The sequence below is a fragment of the Notolepis coatsorum genome, assembly GCF_963971535.1.
Source record: "Notolepis coatsorum genome assembly, chromosome: 4".
Lineage (NCBI taxonomy): Eukaryota > Metazoa > Chordata > Actinopteri > Aulopiformes > Paralepididae > Notolepis > Notolepis coatsorum.
In genome coordinates this window covers 76,171,611-76,195,792 of record NC_140168.1, presented here as the reverse complement: position 1 = coordinate 76,195,792, position 24,182 = coordinate 76,171,611, and the positions used below count along the sequence as shown (strand labels likewise).

Here is a 24,182-nt window from a genome sequence, read left to right as displayed (position 1 = left end):
AGGAGGTTCACCAGTCAGGAGGCAGGAGGTTCACCAGGCAGGAGGTTCACCAGGCAGGAGGTTCACCAGGCAGGAGGTTCACCAGGCAGGAGGTTCACCAGTCAGGAGGTTCACCAGTCAGGAGGTTCACCAGGCGGGAGGTTCACCAGGCAGGAGGTTCACCAGGCGGGAGGTTCACCAGGCAGGAGGTTCACCAGGCGGGAGGTTCACCAGGCAGGAGGTTCACCAGGCGGGAGGTTCACCAGTCAGGAGGTTCACCAGTCAGGAGGTTCACCAGGCAGGAGGTTCACCAGGCGGGAGGTTCACCAGGCAGGAGGTTCACCAGGCAGGAGGTTCACCAGGCGGGAGGTTCACCAGGCAGGAGGTTCACCAGTCAGGAGGTTCACCAGGCAGGAGGTTCACCAGGCAGGAGGTTCACCAGGCAGGAGGTTCACCAGTCAGGAGGTTCACCAGGCAGGAGGTTCACCAGGCAGGAGGTTCACCAGGCAGGTCAGTCAGGAGATTCACCAGGCAGGAGGTTCACCAGGCAGGAGGTTCACCAGGCAGGAGGTTCACCAGGCGGGGCAGTCAGGAGGTTCATCCGGCAGGAGGTTCACCAGGCAGGAGGTTCACCAGGCAGGAGGTTCACCAGGCAGGGTAGTCAGGAGGTTCACCAGGCAGGAGGTTCACCAGGCGGGAGGTTCACCAGGCAGGAGGTTCACCAGGCAGGGTAGTCAGGAGGTTCACCAGGCAGGAGGTTCACCAGTCAGGAGGTTCACCAGGTGGGAGGTTCACCAGGCAGGAGGTTCACCAGGCAGGGTAGTCAGGAGGTTCACCAGGCAGGAGGTTCACCAGTCAGGAGGTTCACCAGGCGGGTCAGTCAGGAGGTTCACCAGGCGGGAGGTTCACCAGGCGGGAGGTTCACCAGGCGGGCAGTCAGGAGGTTCACCAGTCAGGAGGCAGGAGGTTCACCAGGCAGGAGGTTCACCAGGCAGGAGGTTCACCAGGCAGGAGGTTCACCAGTCAGGAGGTTCACCAGTCAGGAGGTTCACCAGGCGGGAGGTTCACCAGGCAGGAGGTTCACCAGGCGGGAGGTTCACCAGGCGGGAGGTTCACCAGGCGGGAGGTTCATCAGGCAGGAGGTTCACCAGGCAGGAGGTTCACCAGTCAGGAGGTTCACCAGTCAGGAGGTTCACCAGGCAGGAGGTTCACCAGGCGGGAGGTTCACCAGGCAGGAGGTTCACCAGGCAGGAGGTTCACCAGGAGGGAGGTTCACCAGGCAGGAGGTTCACCAGGCAGGAGGTTCACCAGGCAGGAGGTTCACCAGGCAGGAGGTTCACCAGTCAGGAGGTTCACCAGGCAGGAGGTTCACCAGGCAGGAGGTTCACCAGGCAGGTCAGTCAGGAGATTCACCAGGCAGGAGGTTCACCAGGCAGGAGGTTCACCAGGCAGGAGGTTCACCAGGCGGGGCAGTCAGGAGGTTCATCCGGCAGGAGGTTCACCAGGCAGGAGGTTCACCAGGCAGGAGGTTCACCAGGCAGGAGGTTCACCAGGCAGGGTAGTCAGGAGGTTCACCAGGCAGGAGGTTCACCAGGCGGGAGGTTCACCAGGCAGGAGGTTCACCAGGCAGGGTAGTCAGGAGGTTCACCAGGCAAGAGGTTCACCAGTCAGGAGGTTCACCAGGCAGGAGGTTCACCAGGCAGGGTAGTCAGGAGGTTCACCAGGCAGGAGGTTCACCAGTCAGGAGGTTCACCAGGCGGGTCAGTCAGGAGGTTCACCAGGCGGGAGGTTCACCAGGCGGGAGGTTCACCAGGCGGGCAGTCAGGAGGTTCACCAGGCTGGAGGTTCACCAGGCAGGAGGTTCACCAGGCAGGAGGTTCACCAGGCGGGGCAGTCAGGAGGTTCACCAGTCAGGAGGCAGGAGGTTCACCAGGCAGGAGGTTCACCAGGCAGGAGGTTCACCAGGCAGGAGGTTCACCAGGCAGGAGGTTCACCAGTCAGGAGGTTCACCAGTCAGGAGGTTCACCAGGCGGGAGGTTCACCAGGCAGGAGGTTCACCAGGCGGGAGGTTCACCAGGCAGGAGGTTCACCAGGCGGGAGGTTCACCAGGCAGGAGGTTCACCAGGCGGGAGGTTCACCAGTCAGGAGGTTCACCAGTCAGGAGGTTCACCAGGCAGGAGGTTCACCAGGCGGGAGGTTCACCAGGCAGGAGGTTCACCAGGCAGGAGGTTCACCAGGCGGGAGGTTCACCAGGCAGGAGGTTCACCAGTCAGGAGGTTCACCAGGCAGGAGGTTCACCAGGCAGGAGGTTCACCAGGCAGGAGGTTCACCAGTCAGGAGGTTCACCAGGCAGGAGGTTCACCAGGCAGGAGGTTCACCAGGCAGGTCAGTCAGGAGATTCACCAGGCAGGAGGTTCACCAGGCAGGAGGTTCACCAGGCAGGAGGTTCACCAGGCGGGGCAGTCAGGAGGTTCATCCGGCAGGAGGTTCACCAGGCAGGAGGTTCACCAGGCAGGAGGTTCACCAGGCAGGGTAGTCAGGAGGTTCACCAGGCAGGAGGTTCACCAGGCGGGAGGTTCACCAGGCAGGAGGTTCACCAGGCAGGGTAGTCAGGAGGTTCACCAGGCAGGAGGTTCACCAGTCAGGAGGTTCACCAGGTGGGAGGTTCACCAGGCAGGAGGTTCACCAGGCAGGGTAGTCAGGAGGTTCACCAGGCAGGAGGTTCACCAGTCAGGAGGTTCACCAGGCGGGTCAGTCAGGAGGTTCACCAGGCGGGAGGTTCACCAGGCGGGAGGTTCACCAGGCGGGCAGTCAGGAGGTTCACCAGGCTGGAGGTTCACCAGGCGGGCAGTCAGGAGGTTCACCAGGCGGGAGGTTCACCAGGCGGGGCAGTCAGGAGGTTCACCAGGCGGGAGGTTCACCAGGCAGGAGGTTCACCAGGCTGGGCAGTCAGGAGGTTCACCAGGCGGGAGGTTCACCAGGCAGGAGGTTCACCAGGCTGGGCAGTCAGGCCGAGACTGTGATACAAAGATGGAAAATAAAAGTTACTAAATCAAACAAGACAGAGTGTGGAACATCAATAGGCATCAAAATGAAAAGGCATAGGACTCGACTAAGTCTACGATCTGGCAAAGTGGAAGTGTAGTGAGTCTTTTATGGCAGGGTTGATCAAATTTGGAACAGCTGATCGTCTAACTCCCCAGACCTGGATCCAGGCTGTGGCTTGGAGGTGCATGACAAATGAGTACTTTATTTACATTATTATTTACTTTATTTGAAGCCAGATCAGGCTGATACGGGCTGTGTCATAGCAGCATGCAGACTGTACTCTGAGCCCTTTGACCTCTATTACGCAAATGCAAATCACTCTGTGAACTGACAATCTCAGCCAGCCGTTCAGAGTATAGATCAAGTAAGGTCTGATATAATTGGGATTGTAGCAGGACCTCAGGGTGAGGGAGGCCAGCTATCAAACACGGTGTGCAGAATCTAAATGGGATTTGATGACCTGAGGGTGTCTGGAATCACACATACAGGTTCGATGCCCTTGACCAGCACACTGGACACCGACCTCCTGCTTCTATCCTTTATTTAAATGTTGCAGATGCTGAGTTTACACAGTGTTTGTCAGTGTTCATGCTGAACAGGGCTGGGCACTGATGGACGATGGCCGACTGCCATATCGACCGCTGAGCCCAACATCGTGATTTCTTTTTATTTATTATTATTAAATTTTTTGTATTGTATATTGTGCAATTACATTAGATTTATCACCAGCGATCATAATCATAATCAACTTTATTTATATAGCACATTTACAACAGTTGTGACTGTATATACCTAAGTGCTTCACAGATAAAAGCACAGAGCAAAATACATATACAGTACATATAATAAACATAATAGTGCAAAAAATGCAAATACAAATAAGTGCAAGGGTTCAGATAGAAAGAAAAAATAAAGATAAAATAAAGAAAAAGTGCAGCAGATTACAAAATAAGGCATAACGGGACTAAAAGTAGCGACGGTTAGGGTACCATTGTGTCCTGTATAATAGGGTTGCATGGTTCTCCCTAGCAGAGGCGAGAGCTGCTTTGGCATCTGTTTCTATATACAGCTATGATTGGCCCAATTTATCTCACTTATCTGCTGTGAGTGGACATCTTGGACCCACATTCTAATAATTGGCTCTTACACTTAAAGCACAGAGAGTTTGTACTGAACTTGGGAAATCTGTTTTTAGCGTCTGTGCTCCTGACACGTGGAACACCATACAGCAAACTCTAAAACTCAATACTTTGGTATCCTGTGGTCAGTTTAAATCATTATATCACCAACCATTCCACCATAATCTGCAGTTGTTTTAATTGATTGTACAAACTCTATTATGATTGCACTTATTGTATATTGTATTGTTTATTGTATATTTGTGGTATTTATCATGTAGGTATTTTGTTTGTATGCTTGACATCACTGAAAAGGAGGGCTTGCCCTCTATGAATTTTCAAAAAGAAAGTATATTAAAAGAAAGTATATCAAATATTATAGTAACTTTTATAGGACCAGCCCATAAGACAATAGACATCGTCCAACCCTAATGCTAAGTTAAATTTGACGTATGTTCAATCAATCAATCAATCAATCAATCAATCAATCAATCAATCAATCAATCAACCAACCAATCAACCAATCAATAAATAAATCAAGGAACCAATCAATCAATCAGTCAATCAGTCAATTAAATATTTTTTATCAAATATCTAATTTATATAGCACATTTCATATAGAGCTGCAATGTAACACACTTTACAGACTTCATAATTAGGCATTTAAAAGATCAGTCATAACTATCACTATAACTATGTGAGATTATCAGAGGGAAATAAAAAGATACCATAAATGGGAAAAAATATTCAAGTGAGAAGGGACACTTCTGAAGGGAAAGCTACAGTATATTTATTATCCATGTAGAAATATGAGGATCCAAATTAAATGTCGTAAATAAAAGATAAAGCCCTGGTCAACAGCAGGAGAGCGGACCCATTGCCAGTAAATGCCAAATAGAAGTTTATTTGTATTTCTTTATGGAGCCAGAACTGTGGATAGAGACGGAGAGCTCCAGGTTGTGGATAGAGATGGAGACGGAGAGCTCCAGGTTGTAGATAGAGACGGAGATCGAGACGGAGAGCTCCAGGTTGAAGGAGCAGTAATTATGTAAGCCCCATGATTCAGGAGTCAACATGATTAATAAAATAAGAAAAGAAAAACATGCACATCCCACGATACTTGGCAGGTTCTATAGTCCCCAAAGATACGAGCAATAATTCTTAGGAGGCAATGGTTAAAAGCGTTGGATAAAGGACCACGGAGAGATTTGAAGGTGAAGAGGAGGATTATGAAGGTAGAGCCAGAGATAATTTAATACTTCAGATGAAAAACCCTATAACTAGGTTTTACGTTTCGTAAGTGTTGCTTCATTCATATTTAAAGACACTCGAGGTTGAGTAGTCACACTCAGAGTGATTTCTGCAAGTACACGGCTTTGATATGTGGCAAAATATTTCAAATGGAGTTATATGGTTCTTCAGTGCAAGGGTTCAATAAAAAATATACAGGGAGATACTTAAACAGCTGGGGGTTTTGCATGAAAATGGCAATAGTCATCCAAAGTTGCCAAGATACTCGCTAAAACCCCATTTTCTGCCGTGAACTAAAAACACACTTCTTCTAACAATATCTGAAATAAAGGGAAAACTATTATGCACTTTGCTACTAAGGAATCTACCTTGCCTATACTACTACCTACTATGCTACACAGTAAATTTCGCAGAGTACATTTTACTCAAACTGAGTACATTTCAAATTTTACTCAGTTTGAGTCAAATGTACTCAGTTTGAGTAAAATTTACTCTGCAAAATGTACTGTGTACTATGTCTATACTACTACCTACTATGCTAATATGTCTATACCTACTATGCTAATATGTCTATACTACTACCTACTATGCTAATATGTCTATACTACTACCTACTATGCTAATATGTCTATACTATGCACTCAAGACTGTAGCACTGAAGTTCGACACTGTTTGACGAACAATCTAACTGACACTGACCCTTAGCTGCCAGAGTTGTACCCTTCCTGCTGGATTGTACTTGTAACTTGTAAGTCACTTGTAAGTCACTTTGTAACTATGTAATGTAACATATTGCAGTGACATATTGTTATGTGATATATTGTTACATGTGGTATATTGTTACATGTGATATATTGTTACATGTGATATATTGTTACATGTGATATATTGTTATATGTGGAGGATGTTTATTATTTAGTAACAAGAAGAAAAATGAAGAAGATGGATTCTGAATTTCTGTTTGTTTTTGACCTGAAGGCTGCATCCCTGCTCTACCGGAACCCTGTGACCACACAAACATTACACTCCACTGCCATCGAAATTGCCGTTTTTACATCCGAAACCGCTGCAACATTGTTGCAAGATCACATATTGTGGAGAAGAAAAGGGACCAAGATGGATGCTGAATTTCTGTTTTTGAGATGTGAACAGCATCCTCAAACAAGTGCCCAATTGGAACCCATTTGTCTTTATTATTATTATTATTATTATTATTATTATTATTATTATTATTATTATTATTATTATTATTATTATTATTATTATTATTATTATTATTATTATTATTATTATTATTATTATTATTATTATTATTATTATTATAATACATTTTTTTTATTATTATTTTTGGAGCTGTGATGCTATCTCCCATCGTGAATTCCTGCCAATAGCCTACCCTCCGACGTTGTTACAGCCAATTCTAACAATTCGTAACTCTCTCCTTCCCGGTCTCTTGGGTAGAGCTCGGTGGGAAGTGTGTACCGGACCGCTACGGCACTTGGCAGGGACACGTTCAGGTCAGGACAGTCAGCCCTGTGGATCTGGACCCGCTGGGGTCTGTCCGGGCTGTCGGCAGATGGACATGATACACAGCAGTGGTCCAAACGAGAGGCGAGGATGGATCATTATGTACATGAGACTCAGCAGCCGAGAGAAGGCGTGGAAATTATGTCCTCTTGGCATCAATAGCGGGAAAAGAAATGCTTTGAAAAGATAGAAGGAAAGAAAAGAGAGGGAGAGAAATAGAATCTGTCTAAAGGATCTATTCCTCTGTGACGAATAAGAAACAAAATATAAAAAATCTAATAAAACATAGAAAAGAAGAATCTGATGGTTCCGCATGGCGGCGTGTTATTACAATAACGGCAGAGAAGAAGATGAAAACTAACCCGACTGGAAGTACATTTTACAGTCCAGGAGCTTCCCGAGAATATACTGTAGCCACGGTTACTGCCGTCATTTCAATGTGATTCGTTTGAGATCTGATGATAAAGCTCAACAGCTCAGTCTAGTGCGGGGGACCTTAACCTTTGACCTTCGACCTGTGGCTGTTGGTTGTTTGTTTCCTGTTCCCCACACCTGTTTTTATACACCTTTTTTTATACACCTGTCTTATACACCTGCTTTTATCTTATCACGTTTTTATTATTATTGGTAGATATGATGTACTTGAATTTGTATCATGTGCTTACTTTTTAATTCATGATGCAGACATAATTGTGAACGACTGACTGAGAAACTGTCATTGTCTGTATATGTCTTTTGTGTGAGATATGTGAGATACCCTGAATTTCCCCAAGGGGATGAATAAAGTATCTATCTATCTATTGTGGCAGATATCACCCCCCCTCATGGATATGTGAAGGACGGGAGATATTGCCACGGAAGGAGTAGAAACAATTAGGTAGCTGATTAGTACTGATAGAACACACCTGTGCATCATTAGTTCACCCACATCTCACGTGCACACACCCCAGACACACACACTACAAATACACTAGGTTAGTCAGAGGTAAGTTGAGCGGAGGTGAGGTTGGAGTTGTTGTATTGAGAGAGAGTGTTACGATTAGGCATTATAATAGTGGACAGAGACGAACCCAGGCGCAGACCAGCAGAGGAGAGACGAAGACAAAAGTTGGATCTTGAAAAGTGAGCAATGCTCCTTTAATGTTGGAACGAGTAGCTTAACAAACAAAGAGAGAGAGGGCAAGTCTCCAAGCGTGCTACTTGCCCTACAAAACATAAATACTTATAACTAATTATATCCTCCGTGACAAGGAGCAATAGATACTTTGACAAGACAGTTTAAGCTACTTACAAACAATGTTCAGTGAACGGTTAACAAGCAAACGAGCACAAAGACAGGAACCAGGAACATAGTGTAATGACGCGACAGGGAAGACAGGAACTCACAGGCATATATACAGACACTGATTGACACAGGAGGGTAATTGGGTGATTAGACTCAGCTGGGGAGAACAGAGTGACACAGAAAATTACAAGGTTGAAATCTGTATACACACAAAATAACAACACTAACCAGATCACAAAACCAACACAGATAGGAGAGACATTAGACCAGGGAGTGTAACATCACAGACAAGACAGACATCAAATGTACAGACAACAAATTGATAAGAATCGCATGGAACACATTAATAAATAAGGACATGAGCTGCACCACCTGAATTAGTCCACAGGATGGCGCAGCAACCTGGGGAACGTTACAGAGAGAGATTGTTATTGAACTGCTAATTCATTTCCTAGTGTTGGCTGTTATTTTGGTCACGCTCATTATATTGAAGTTTAGTCTGATCTAGGGCTGGGCGATAAAACGATAACGATAACTATCGCGATAAATTATTTCCTCGAAATAAACATGAAACGTGGTCGCAAAGTTTCGATATATCGATTTTCCAAGCTTGGCTCCGTTCAGCCTCGGCTCAGCTCACTCACTAACAACAACCAACGTTACGTGATGACGTGTTTACGCACAACAGCTAACAACCAATCAGTGAAGGAGATGGCCGAGAGCGAAATATACCCGGAAGGAGGTAGGACTCACTCAACAAGGCTTGCTAGGCTAATTAGCTTGCACGCCGATGTTTTATATATTTACGTGCCGAGTATGTGTGTGACGTGAATTCTGAGGCCACGTTTATAGTAGTGGGGATATACAGTGGACGTCGTTTCAATATATTGTGGCGGAAGAGAGTATTTTAGTGTAATATTTAGCACATTGTCATGGAATACAGCGCTTAGATACTACAGGCTTGCTAGGCTAATTAGCTTGCACGGCGACGTTTTATATATTTACGTGCCGAGTATGTGTGTGTTTTGAATTCTGAGGCCACGTTTATAGTAGTGTGGGGTATACAGTTCGTTTCAATATATTGTGGCGGAAGAGAGTATTTTAGTGTCATATTTATTGTCATGAGATACTCCGCTTGCTTAACGTGTAACGTGCGCGGACTGATGACGACATCAACTCGACTTGAGACATTCGCAGCAGCATAAGAAGTTAATTAAACTTGACGGACATTATATCGACGATAATTATCGATATCGAATTATATGAAAATAATTTTATAATTTTATCGCGATAACGTTTTTGGTCATATCGCCCAGCCCTAGTCTGATCTCTGATTCAGAGTTTAGCTTTATGGTAGTCATTCATAGTTTAGGCTACTCGCTTTATTCTATAAATAAACTCCCTAAGTGGAGGTTTATTGTTCCTGTATTTTGGACTTGATTTATTTTCTTAATTTCTCTCTTTGAGACTTCCACCTGTAAAGGATGTTTTGTGTTGTTTAATTTCACCCCTCCTAAAATATCTGCGTAAGCACTGCAGTCTAGTGGTTGTTCGTTTCACGGATAACTTTAAGAGTCCCTGTTATTGATAGGTTATGTATATAACGTAGTTATATGAGTACTGGCTGAGCGTCTCGCTCTTTCGCCATATCGAGATATACCTCATCTCCAGTACCTACTGTACTACATGAACGAAAACAAAGCACCCGTGCACTTGACCAGGCCCCGCCCCAGTGACCTCCTATAAGGCACCAGGTGTGGTCATACTCGCCCTTCCTCGGGAAAAGTTTTCCATCAGGAAAAAAAACCCTCAAGAGACCTCAGGGGAGACGCTCAGCCAGTACTCATAACCTATCATTATATGGTTGTACTGGCGAATCGCGTCTCGCTCTTTTGCCATATCTAGATATTGGGACAGAGCAGACGCGAGGACCGACAAATGTACCCCCCTGAGGACCCGCAAGCCCTACCACCAGGGGGGAGGGGAGTCCCGTCACCCCCCCTTTCTAGGGAAGAGGGGGCGGCAGTCAACTCCACCCAAGTGCGAAAAAGAGGGAACTAGAAACCCCTAAAACGCACAGCACAGACACACATCACCTCGTGGCACACACCCACACATCCCTGCTAACCCACCGAAGGGCGGGACGCAGGGGAGGTCCCAGACCTCAGAACCGCCTGCGAGACAGAACCCCCAGTCATGTCCATGAGATAAAACCTAACGAAGGGACCCGGGGAGGACCAGGAGGCCGCAGCACAGATGTCCTCCAACGAGGCCCCCCCTAACAAGGCGGCAGAGGCCGCCACTCCACGATAGACTGAATGAAGGAAAAGGACAGCGTCCAGGGGGCAGGACACCGGTTCCCAGCCCCCCACCTTACACCACTCTTGGAAAATACACCACCTACCCGCGTAACCCGCGATAGTGGAGGGAGCATGCGCGTTCCGGATGGTGTCGACCACAGAAGGCTCCATCCTCTCCAGACTCACCCTCTCACCAGCCAAACCATCAGAGGCTGGCCCAGCACAGGGAACTGACACAGAGACCCGTGCGCCTGAGAGAGGGCCCGCAACGACCAAGGAACAGGCCACGGCGGGGCTAACAAGAGCTGGATCAAGACCGGGAACCACACAGCTGTGCCCCAGTCCGGCGCGAACAGGACCAAGGTCCTGCGCTCCCGACGTATCCGCACCAACAACTGACCTATCAGATGTATGGGGGGAAAAACGTACAGAATCCCAGGCGGCCACGGCATCGGTCCCAGACCTGCCCGACTATGTCCGGACGTAATCCCCACTCGTCAGGGTGAGGACCGCCCCGCAACATCACACCTGTACCCACATTCACCCTGCCGGGGATGTGGAGAGCCCTCAGGCTGCGCAGATGGAGAACGCCCATAGCCAGCCACCACCTGCCTGGTATGAGACCTGACGATCCACCTTGACCGCCAAGGACCAGAACGTCATCAGGGCAGAATATACTTCGTAACCCCTGATGACGCAGAGGCCCCAGTGCGGCCTCCACGCACTTGGTGAAGATGCGGGGAGCCAGAGAAAAGCCGAACGGCAGCCTCTGGTACTCATACGCTAAACCCTGCAAAGGAAGCGTAGGTAAGCCCTAGGATGGAAGATCGGGGATGCGAATACGCATCCTACAGGTCTATGGAGGAGAACCAGGCCCCCACCTGACAGTGTTCAACAGGTAGGAGACGGTCCAAAATGCTGAACCTTCCCATGGGACAGGTCCAGCATGGGTCTGATACCCCCCCTCCCGATTTCTTGGGCACCAGAGAATACCGGGAGGAAAACGCCACGATGATGGCTTGCTTCGCCCACAGAGATTGGATCTCGTTGACCAGAGCTGTCACTGCTGGTGACCCTGACAATAGGGTCTGTACCAAACCTGAAAACGGGTGGGGTTGTGTAAACACAAGTCCCCGCCTCAGCGTTCTCTCCATCCACCTCGACATATGGTATTTTTAACTTCTCACCCCCTCAAAGGGAGACTAATCCAACCAAGATGTCTGTAAACAAGCGTTGACAGCATCCTAGCCCTCCCTGCGGTTATAGCTTGCGGCTAGGTCAAAGCTAATAACGTCAAAAACCTTGCGCAATGTTTCAACGTCGGCTGGCCCTCATGGCCCCGCCACCAGACACCATTTTTGACAGAAAAAAACAGCAATTCGAACAAAGTTACTAATCGCTGCTAATTCTATACCGTGGCGGTATAGGCTTAACAGCCCACCAGCCACCCGCCGGTCCGACTCACCTCATGCGTCGGCCGGGCGGGGCACTGTTTCAACATGCCAGAGGCAAAGGTCTGATGCCACCTGCTTCATAAACACGGAGCACCAGTGGTGGTTGCAACCAGCAACCTCCACTGTGGTGTGCACCCATGAAGGGGTTAATGAATAAATGAACTAAAACACCACCAATACACTGTAGAATGGGCTAGCCCATACACACAACGTTAAGGGGATGCGGACCAGAGAACACCAGTCCCGCATACCATTCATAATATTCACAAAAAGCACACCAGCCCTAGGCCTCAGCCCATTCACCCATGAAAAAGGTAAACAAGCCCCCGTTAATACTCCCAACAGTAGACACCGATTGACCGTCAGCATGAATGGTTAAGAGGAGGGAAGACCTTTTAGAAAGACAGCCCTCAGCGGGGAATCAAAAACAGAAACAGTAACCCAGCATATAGCATAGCGTTAGCCGCACGCTCCAGGATAACCGGGAAAACAACAACGTTTACCCAGATATCCTGCCCCTTGCGCCAATACACAACTCAGTTGTCTCCCGGGACAACTTGAGCAGCATCACCAACGCCAGCATTGTTATGCCTAGTGGCGCAGATCCTACCTGGACGCGAGTTAGAGGAAGGGCGAGTATGACCACGCCTGGTGCCTTATAGGAGGTCACTGGGGCGGGGCCTGGTCAAGTGCACGGGTGCTTTGTTTTCGTTCATGTAGTACAGTAGGTACTGGAGATGAGGTATATCTCGATATGGCGAAAGAGCGGGACGCGATTCGCCAGTACGACCATATAACTGCTCGTGACCCACACACACACACACACACCCACAGCCCTCACAGTTTATTGAAACTGGGACATCTACAGGACAAGTCAGTTGCCTTCACAAAGTGTTTCTATTATGCAATAACTATTCTGAACTTCTTAGATCTTTCCCCTGACAAATACCCCCTATATTACAAACATATTTTAAATAAATAAAACTAATACTGAAACGAATAAAAAAAAACTAAACTAAAACCAAAACATAAAAAAAACTAAACTGAAACTAGCTAACCCACTCTGGAAACTAACTGAAACTAAACTGAAAACAGAAATGATGTATGTATGCATGTGTACATGGCTGGATATTTATGACATCAAATAACCACTTTGGGTGAAGTTTCTCTCATCGGATCACAATGCGAGTAGAATCTAGTTTGGGACAGTCCACACCTGACACAGTTTGATTTTATTTGATCTTTATTTATCTCGAACAACCATAAACACACAAATTTGTAATAACAAACTAAATTAAAAAAGAATATATATAAATATATAAATACAAATAAAATAAGATATATCTTCCTAGACATGGAAGCTATAATTAACATAGCTCAAGACAAATGGTTTTGTTCGAGAACGGACAGAAATAAGCAAAGCTTATCTGGTCCTGCCCCTTCCTTACAATATCATATTAATATGTATTATTATCAATATCAACAAATAATATACCTATCCTCTACAGCAAAAGATAAATAAATAATTACAAAAAATTACCACAAGTGGAATTGGATTGACTATTTTATTGTTATCATTTTTATATTTTATTTATCGTACTACTTCTACTTATCGTTATTGGACACACACACACACACACAACCTGCACTGCACCTTATCATCGCACATACACTACATGCAAGACACTTTCTGTAAATAATTGACTATTTTATCTTACCTCTTTTATATTTTATTTGATGTTACTACTACTACCATGTTACCATTCTTGTATTCATTGATGTTTCTTAATTGTGCACTGTTGAGTCTGAGCTCCAAACACAATAAGTTCATTAGCTGCAATGCCCCCTGTATTGTTGTGTATTTGACAACTAAACAACTTGAACTTGAACTTACTAGTTCAAGTTGAACAGTAGCCTGTGTCTGTTATAATATTATGTGAAAAAACCCTGGTGTAACTAAAGAGTGGAATTGCTTTTTCACAAGATTGTTTCGTACGTGAAACGTCTGTTGCCTGTTGTCAGTGATTCAGTCGTGCTATCGTCATTTCTGTAACGTTGTGATGGTGTGTTACCTTGTCCGGGTCTCTCAAAAAATGCATTTAAGGGATTTACTGGTTAAATAAATAAAATTAAATAGTATTCTATATTGCATACAACAATAATGTGAGATGAGTGTATGTATGTGCGTGTGTGTGTGTGTGTGTATGTATGTATGTATGTGTGTGTGTGTGTGCGTGCGTGCGTGTTTGTGTGTGTGTGTGTCTCAGATCGTCTCCCAGAGGAAATTGACCAAAGCTTTACTCAAGCAGGGAAACACCGCCAGCAAGTCTTCCATTACGGTAGGAGATGGGTCGCGCACACTCACACACACACACACACACACACACACACACACACACACACACACACACACACACACACACACACACACACACACACACACACACACACACACACTCCATTCTCTGAATGGAGATAATAAAGATGATGTTGTATTCCTCATTTTATTCTCTCTCTCACTCTGTCTCTTTCTCTCCCTCTCTCTCACTATCTCTCCCCCTCTGTCTCTCTCCCTCTCTGTCTCTCTCCCTCTCTGTCTCTCTCTGTCTCTCTCTCCCTCTCTGTCTCTCTCTCTCTGTCTCTCTCCCTCTGTCTCTCTCTCCCTCTCTGTCTTTGTTTTTGTCTCTCTCCCTCTCCCTCTGTGTCTCTCTCTCCCCCCTCTCTCACTCTCTGCCTCCCTCCCTTTCTGTCTTTCTCTCCCTCTCTGTCTCTCTCTCTCTGTCTCTCTCCCCCTCTCTGTCTTGCTCTCTCCCTATCTGTATCTTCCTCACTCTCTCTGTCTCTCTCTCCCTTTCTGTCTCTCTGTCCCTCTCTCCCTTTCTGTCTCTCTATCCCTCTCTACCCCTCTATCCCTCTCTCTCCTTCTGGCTCTCTCTCCCTCCCTGTCTCTATCTCCCCCTCTCTGCCCCCCCTATCACCTCATTTCTCTCTCTATGTCTCTCTGATCTCTTTTATCATCTCTGTCTCATTCACTCTGTCTTCCCATTGCTCTTTTCTTTCTTCTCTCCCTTTCTTTCCCTCTCGCTCTCTGTCTGTCTCTGTCTCTCTCTTCCTCCCCCTCGTTTGATCTCTTTATCTCTCCATCTCTGTCTGTCTCTATCCCTCTCCTTTTTTCCATATATCTCTTTCTCTCTCTCCCACACTCTCTCTCCCACACTCTCACTCACTCACTCACTCACTCACTCACTCACTCACTCACTCACTCACTCACTCACTCACTCACTCACTCACTCACTCACTCACTCACTCACTCACTCACTCACTCACTCACCGACTGTGTGTATCTCTCCTTCCCTCTATCCCTCTCTCCCCCCTCTCCCTCTCTCTATCTCCGTATCTCCCTTCCTCTGTCCCTCTCTCTCCCCCCTCCCTCTCTCTCACCCCCTCTCTCTCTCTGTATCTCTCAAGGTAACAGCAGAGGAGTTGTCTGGTAACGATGATTATGTAGAACTCTGCTTCAGCGCTCGCAAGCTTGACGACAAGGTGTGTGTGTGTGTGTGTGTGTGTGTGTGTGTGTGTGTGTGTGTTTTAACCCTTTCACTACCACACTACAGACGGTTAACCCTTCACTACCACATTACATAAGGTTAACCCTTTCACTACTACACTACATAAGGTTAACCCTTTCACCACCACACTACAGAAGGTTAACCCTTTCCCTACCACACTACAGACAGTTGACCCTTTCACTACCACACTACAGATGGTTGACCCTTTCACTACCACACTACAGATGGTTATATTAGTCGTACTGGCGAATCGCGTCCTGCTCTTCGCCATCGAGATATACCTCATCTCCAGTACCTAGTGTACTCCATGAACGAATAAAAAACAATACACCCAGCACCTGCCAGGCCCCGCCCTAGTGCTACGTACTATATAGCACTAGGCGTGGTCACCACTCGCTCTTCCTCTGTTTTCGTTTCCATCCTATGCAACTAGTTGTCATGAAAAGTTTAGAGAAATTAGGTTGAGTGCTTACCGAAGATTTGCCTACCCCTGGAATCTTCGCGGCATGTTCTGACGGCGCTCGTATGGGTTCTGCGACTCTGCAGCGGGATGCATTTCGATGCATCTCAGCGTAGAGTCTGTAGTCCCCTCGTCTTGTTGACAGCAGACAGAGGGACGGCGTGTGAGGTGTAGCTATCGAGCTACCTCACACAAGGTAGGACTTGCGCCACTAGGCATTATCGCTGGTGTTAGTAAATGCTGCTTGTTGTTTTGTAGACAACCGAGTTGTATATCGGCGCCAGGGGCAGGATGTTTGGGTAAACGTCCCTCTGAGGTGGACGTTTCTCAGGCTGTCCTGGAGCTCGCTGCTAATACTAAATGCTATAATGCTGGGTCACTGTTCTACTGTTCCCCGCTGTGGGATGTCACTAGGCATGACAATGCTTGTGAGGTTTCTGTCCTTGCTCTCTCACTCGTTCTGTTCCCTTAACCACCTCGCTCTGTTTTCATTTGTTTTTTCTGTTAATTATTTCAATTCCCTCATTCACACGCTTCTCCCCAGTGACGTCATCAGAGACGTCGCTGATTGGTTCTCTCAGGTCCGCACGCTTTTCAATCACATTCCCCAGCTGTCACTGCTTGTCAATCAATCAATCCCTTATTATTTATACCCCGTTTCTCCACTCTAAGTTTGTTGGATCGTCTTGATTTTTCTCTGGTTGCATTCTCCGTTTTGCTGCTGCTGCTGCTTTTGCTCTATGTGCTATCTCCAGGATTTTTCCAAGAAGCCTTCCTCTTGGACACCTGTTCCCGTGGCGCGCGCTCGCTCCGCTGTTGTTCCAGCACCATTACGCATTACGTCTGGGTGAGTTTTTATTGACTGTCTTGATCTATTCCGTTTTTCGTGTGTAACTATTACACTGAAGATTACCACCTTTTTGTCAGACAGTCACTCACCCAGCGTTCCCTTTTGTTTGTTCCCTCTGGGATAATATTTTTGGGACTTTTCATCTCCCTCTGTGTGTTGCTCACACCGAAGATATTATTTCACATTTGGATTGTTTTTGGACTTCACTACTGTGTGTATATTACACGAAGATATTCACTTGGGACTGTGTTTGGAATTTTGCTCACTGTGTATATTACACGAAGATATTCACTTGGGACTGTGTTTGGAATTTTGCTCACTGTGTGTATTACACGAAGAGATTCACTTGGGATTTGTTTTTGGAATTGTGCTCACTGTGTTTAATTACACGAAGATTAGTTCACCCTGTTCTCCTGCTCGTTCAAACTGCACTGTTGTTGACTCGTTCCCTCTCTCCCTCTCTCGGTCTCGCAACACATCGGAGATTCTGCCGAGAGAATTCTGCAGAGCGGTTCTGACGTCAACATCTGCTATTCCCAAACTACCACCACGGGAGAAGCTGCAGAGCAGCAGAACTTTTGCCCCCTGGCCTATGTACCTGTCTTGTTGACTTGCCTATCCTGTACTCTTTATATTTAGTATTCAAATAAACAAGCCCTTGTATTTGGCAACTCTGAATTCCTACTCTCTTGTGTCGTGCGTTTGGGGTCGGTGTCAAACCATAACATTACGATCCAACCAAAATGACGACCCCAGCCGACACAGAGAGGGTCAGAACCGCACTTGCAAATCAAGTCGAGTTGACCAGGGATCACAGTCTCCAATTAGAGCGGGCTGCGGCTGCGGTGCAGAATCTCAGGGATCAGGTCCTGCCTATGCAGGGTTCAATGGCCGCTATGGCGGGACAACAGTCCGACATTCTCGCTCAGCTTCACTCGCTGGGCGACACCGTTAATACCTTTCATCTCTCACACCCTTCAGGAGCATTCCCCGCAGCCCCAGCAGATCTCGCATCTCGGGAACCCCGTCTCTCCGTCCCACGGCTGTTCGACGGTAATCCCGAGGAGTGTGCCACATTCATCATGCAATGTGAGTTGGTTTTCCGTCATCAACCAAGCCGTTTTTCTGCTCGTGGGTCCCAAGTGGCTTATATAACGAACTTACTTTCAGGCCATGCTGCCCAGTGGGTCACTTCCTCCTGGGCAATGGAAGCAGATTTTTTGTTTTCCTATCCAGACTTCGTGGCGGAGCTCCGCAGAGTGTTCCACCATCCAGCCCGAGGTCTGGACCCTGGAGCCCGGTTGGGGACCTTCCGTCAGGGGAGCGGCAGGGTGACGGACTATGTCATGGAGTTTCGACTGGCGGCGGTGGAGAGTGGATGGAACGAACCTGCTCTTCGCCTAACCTTCTTGAGGGGGCTCAGTGATGCAGTCCGGGACCAGCTCGCTACCCGGGAGTTGCCCGACTCCCTCGAGGATCTGTTTAGCCTCGTCATCCGTATTGAGGGACGCCTCCTGGAGAGAAGGCGCGAGAGGACCCGACTGTTACCTCCTGAAGCACCCCGGACTCCTGGACGCCCCGTCCCCAACACTACTGGTGGTAACAGGCTTCCCCGTTCGGTTCGCGAGGAGGAACCCATGCAGCTGGGACGCTCTCATCTGAGCCAGGCGGAGCGTGAGGCAAGGCTCAGGTCCGGTCTCTGCCTCTACTGCGGAGGTGCGGGACACCGTCTCGCCGACTGCCCCACCCGGCCAAAAGATCAGGCTCACCGAGACCCCGGGAAATCCTGGTGAGCCGTTTTTCCCATTCCCAGCGCCGCGCACCTCCTGACCATCTGATGAGCGTCACCCTGGCCTGGGGGGACCAACGTGCCACGGTGGAGGCCCTCATCGACTCTGGGGCAGACGAGAATTTCCTCGACTTCGAGTTTGCCACCCGAGCCAACATACCTCTTGAGGACCTTGTGAGGCCCTTGGAGATCTTTTCGTTGGACCAACACCGCCTGGCCGACATCTCTCAACGCACCGGCCCAGTCGTGCTGACCATCGCTGGGAACCACGTCGAGAGAATCCAGTTCCTCATTACCCAATCCCCCCTTGTCCCGGTGGTCCTGGGTAGGCCCTGGCTCGCGCTGCACGAGCCCCACATCGCCTGGTCCTCCGGTACCATCAGGGGCTGGAGCTCCTCCTGTCACGCCCGCTGTCTGCAGGCGGCGTCCTGTCCCCCGCCCCGGAGGCCCGCTGGTGAGTTGCCCCCGGACCCCTCGTCCATACCTCCCGAGTACCACGACCTCATGGAGGTATTCAGTAAGACCAGGGCTCAGGCCCTTCCACCTCACCGCCCCTATGACTGCGCCATCGACCTCCGCCAAGGGGCTCCCCTTCCCGGCAGCCGCCTCTACAGTCTGACTGTCCCGGAGAAGAAGGCGATGGATCTCTACATCTCTGAGTCATTGGAAGCAGGACTCATTCGGCCTTCCTCCTCCCCGGTGGCGGCCGGGTTCTTCTTTGTTGGTAAGAAGGATGGGGACCTGCGACCCTGCATCGACTATCGTCAGCTCAACGAGATCACCATCAAGAACAAATACCCCCTACCTCTCATGAGCTCCACCTTCGAGCCACTGACCCAGGCCTCGTTCTTCACCAAGCTGGACCTCCGAAGTGCCTACCATCTTGTCCGTATCCGTGAGGGCGATGAATGGAAGACCGCCTTCAAGACCCCCAGGGGCCACTACGAGTACCTTGTAATGCCGTTCGGCCTCACCAACGCCCCGGCGGTATTCCAGGCACTCATGAACGACGTCCTTCGTGACATGCTGGAGGTGTTCGTGGTGGTGTACCTGGACGACATTCTCATCTTTTCCAGGACCCTCGAGGAACACATCCTGCATGTCCGCCGTGTGCTGGAGCGCCTCCTCCACAATCGGCTCTTCGTCAAGGCGGAGAAGTGCCGTTTTCACTCCAACTCCGTCGACTACCTGGGCTTCATCGTTGAGAAGGGCTTGACCCGAGCGGATCCTCACAAGATCCAGGCTGTGGAGGATTGGCCAGAACCCACCACTCGGAAGGAGTTACAGAGTTTCCTCGGGTTCGCCAACTTCTACCGAAGGTTCATCCGAAACTACAGTCAAGTGGCGGAGCCACTTACCAAGCTAACCTCCCCCGCTCTGCCGTTCGACTGGTCCCCAGCGGCATGCGCTGCGTTCCGCTCCCTCAAGAGAAGGTTCACTTCTGCCCCTATCCTGCTCCACCCTGACCCCAAGAGACAGTTCATCGTGGAGGTGGACGCCTCGGATTCTGGCCTGGGCGCTGTCCTATCCCAGCGATCTCTTTCAGACCAGAAGGTGCATCCTTGCGCCTTCTACTCGCGTCGCTTCCTCCCCGCCGAGAGGAACTACAACACCGGCAATCGGGAGCTGCTGGCGGTCGTGGCTGCGCTGGAAGAGTGGCGTCATTGGCTAGAGGGTGCCGAGGAGCCTTTTACCATCTGGACGGACCACAAGAACCTGACGTTCATCCGCGCTTCCAGGCGCCTCAACGGTCGGCAGGCGAGATGGGCCAGTTTCCTCAGCCGGTTCGACTTCTCGCTGACCTTCCGCCCCGGTTCCCGCAACACGAAGGCCGACTCCCTGTCCCGGATGCACTCCAAGGGGGCTCCACCCTCTGAGGACCCTTCTCCCATCCTCCCGGAGGCCCGAGTGGTTGGAGCCATCACCTTGGGCATCGAGGGTGTGGTGAGGCGTGCCCTACGCTTCCAACGTGCTCCAAGCAACGTCCCTAGGAGTCGTCTCTTCGTCCCCGACTCTGTCCGGTCCCAGGTACTGCTGTGGGGCCATACCAGCCGGTTCGCCTGCCACCCTGGCGTCCATCGCACGTTCTCCTTCCTGGCTCGTCGTTTCTGGTGGCCCACCATGCGGAACGACGTCAAGGAGTTCGTATTGGCCTGCGCGGTCTGTGCCCGCAGCAAGGCCTCTCACCAGGCACCCTCCGGGCTCTTGCAGCCACTTCCCATTCCGAGCCGTCCGTGGTCACATGTGGCGCTCGACTTCGTCACTGGTCTGCCCTCCTCCCAGGGGAACACCTGCCTTCTGACCGTGGTGGATCGATTCAGCAAGGGGGTCCACCTCGTGGCCCTCTCCAAGCTTCCCTCGGCGGCCGAGACGGCGGACCTCCTGACGCACCACGTGTTCCGCCTTCATGGCTTTCCCCAGGACATCGTCTCTGACCGGGGGCCCCAGTTCACCTCCCAGGTATGGCGGGCCTTTTGCAAGGGATTGGGGGCAACGGTCAGTCTCTCCTCTGGTTATCATCCCCAGACTAACGGGCAGACGGAGAGGATGAACCAGAGCGTAGAGTCTGCTCTTCGGTGTGTGGCAGCCGAGAGACCAGCATCCTGGAGCCGTTTCCTTCCCTGGGTTGAATACTCCATCAATTCAATGGTCAGTTCCGCCACCGGCCTCTCCCCTTTTGAGGTCTCCCTGGGCTACCAGCCCCCTCTTTTCCCCGCACAGGAGACAGAAGTGGCAGTTCCCTCCGTGCAGGTCCACCTCGACCGCTGCCGACGAGTTTGGGAGATCACCAGGACCGCGCTGCTCCGGACATCTGAGCGCGCCTGTCGTGGTGCCGACCGGCGCCGGGTTCCTGCGCCGACTTACCGCCCTGGGCAGAGGGTGTGGCTCTCCGCGAAGGACCTCCCGCTACGGTCCTCGGCCAAGAAGCTCAACCCCCGTTTCGTCGGGCCTTTCGAGGTCCTGAAGGTACTCAGTCCGGCGGCCCTGCGCCTGAAGCTTCCTGCATCCATGCACATCCACCCCGTGTTCCATGTCTCCCGGGTTAAGCCCGTCTCCCTCAGTCCCCTTATGCCTCCAGCTCCTGATCCGCCGCCTCCCGTGTTGGTGGATGGTCACCCCCAGTGGCAGGTCCGCCGGTTGATGGGCGTTCGTCGGCGGGGCCGGGGGTTCCAATACCTGGTGGACTGGGAGGGTTACGGCCCTGAGGAGCGTAGCTGGGTCTCCCGGCAGCTCATCGTGGATCCCGGCTTGATCACCGACTTCCATCGAGCCCATCCTGACGAGCCGGGTCGGCCTGGTCGCCGGGTGGCTCCCGCGGAGGGGGGGAACTGTGAGGTTTCTGTCCTTGCTCTCTCACTCGTTCTGTTCCCTTAACCACCTCGCTCTGTTTTCATTTGTTTTTTCTGTTAATTATTTCAATTCCCTCATTCACACGCTTCTTCCCAGTGACGTCATCAGAGACGTCGCTGATTGGTTCTCTCAGGTCTGCACGCTTTTCAATCACATTCCCCAGCTGTCACTGCTTGTCAATCAATCAATCCCTTATTATTTATACCCCGTTTCTCCACTCTAAGTTTGTTGGATCGTCTTGATTTTTCTCTGGTTGCATTCTCCGTTTTGCTGCTGCTGCTGCTTTTGCTCTATGTGCTATCTCCAGGATTTTTCCAAGAAGCCTTCCTCTTGGACACCTGTTCCCGTGGCGCGCGCTCGCTCCGCTGTTGTTCCAGCACCATTACGCATTACGTCTGGGTGAGTTTTTATTGACTGTCTTGATCTATTCCGTTTTTCGTGTGTAACTATTACACTGAAGATTACCACCTTTTTGTCAGACAGTCACTCACCCAGCGTTCCCTTTTGTTTGTTCCCTCTGGGATAATATTTTTGGGACTTTTCATCTCCCTCTGTGTGTTGCTCACACCGAAGATATTATTTCACATTTGGATTGTTTTTGGACTTCACTACTGTGTGTATATTACACGAAGATATTCACTTGGGACTGTGTTTGGAATTTTGCTCACTGTGTATATTACACGAAGATATTCACTTGGGACTGTGTTTGGAATTTTGCTCACTGTGTGTATTACACAAAGAGATTCACTTGGGATTTGTTTTTGGAATTGTGCTCACTGTGTTTAATTACACGAAGATTAGTTCACCCTGTTCTCCTGCTCGTTCAAACTGCACTGTTGTTGACTCGTTCCCTCTCTCCCTCTCTCGGTCTCGCAACACATCGGAGATTCTGCAGAGAGAATTCTGCAGAGCGGTTCTGACGTCAACATCTGCTATTCCCAAACTACCACCACGGGAGAAGCTGCAGAGCAGCAGAACTTTTGCCCCCTGGCCTATGTACCTGTCTTGTTGACTTGCCTATCCTGTACTCTTTATATTTAGTATTCAAATAAACAAGCCCTTGTATTTGGCAACTCTGAATTCCTACTCTCTTGTGTCGTGCGTTTGGGGTCGGTGTCAAACCATAACAATGCTGGCGTTTGTGATGTGCTCGAGTTGTCCCGGGAGACAACTGAGTTGTGTATTGGCGCAAGCGGCGGGATATCTGTGTAAACGTTGTTGTTTTCCTCGTTATCCTGGAGCGCGCGGCTAACGCTATGCTATGTTGGGCTACTGTTTCTGTTTTGTCTCCCTGCTGTGGGAATGTCTGTCTACACTACAGTCTTCCCTCCTCTCAACCATTCATGCTGACGGTCAATCGGTGTCTACTGGGGGAGTATTGCGGGGGGGCTTTATTTACCTTTTCATGGGTAAATGGGCTGAGGTCTAGGGCTGGTGTGCTGTTTGTGAATATTATGAATGAATGCAGGACTGGTTCTCTCTGGTCCACATCCCCTTAACGTTGTGTGCATGGGATAGCCCATTCTACAGTATATTCGTGGTGTTAGATCATTTATTCATTAACCCCTTCATGGTGCACACCACAGTGGAGGTTGCTGGTTGCAACCACCACTGGTGCTCCGTGTTAGCATCAGTCCTTTGCTTTTGACATGTTGAAACAGTGCCCCGCCCGGCCGACGCCATGAGGTGGGTCGGCCCGGCGAGTGGCTGGTGGGCTGCTAAAGCCTGTACCGCCACGGTATTGAATTGGCAGCGATTAGTAACTGTGTTCGAATTGCTGTTTTTTCTATCAAAAATAGTGTCTGGTGGCGGGGCCTTGAGGGCCAGCCGACGTCGACACATTGCGCGAGGTTGTTGACGTTATTAGCTTTGACCTAGCCGCAAGCTATAACCGCTCAGGGCTCCCCTCTCCGCAGAGGATCTTGGTCTTCCGCTGGAGCGCGGGCGGTATTTGTCCTAGGCCCCACACCGCCTCACGCCACGCAGCCAGAGGTGAGAGCACGGCCTCGTCAGCGGCTATGGCGAGGCCCTAGACAGGCGGCCATGTTTTCCCCCGCCAGAGGTATCCTGGGCGTTGAATCGACAGGTGTCCACAAGGCCGACAGCCTTGGCGGCCGAGGGATCGGCCATGTTGGATGAGCTCGGCTTGGAATATACAAGCCGTCGCCGTCCTGCCGTGAGCAGCCCGCTCTCCGATCACT

The 24,182-nt window shown here is 49.7% G+C and overlaps 1 protein-coding gene across 1 annotated transcript in view; it reads left to right on the top strand.

The window, feature by feature from the left end:
• The window catches only part of cpne4b (copine IVb), a 262,123-nt gene that overhangs the window by 132,440 nt on the left and 105,501 nt on the right, over positions 1-24,182 (top strand). Inside the window, exons 4-5 of the mRNA XM_084312573.1 lie at positions 14,230-14,301; positions 15,431-15,505. Coding sequence (XP_084168699.1) covers positions 14,230-14,301; positions 15,431-15,505 — 147 coding nt within the window. The remainder of the gene's footprint in view (positions 1-14,229; positions 14,302-15,430; positions 15,506-24,182) is intronic.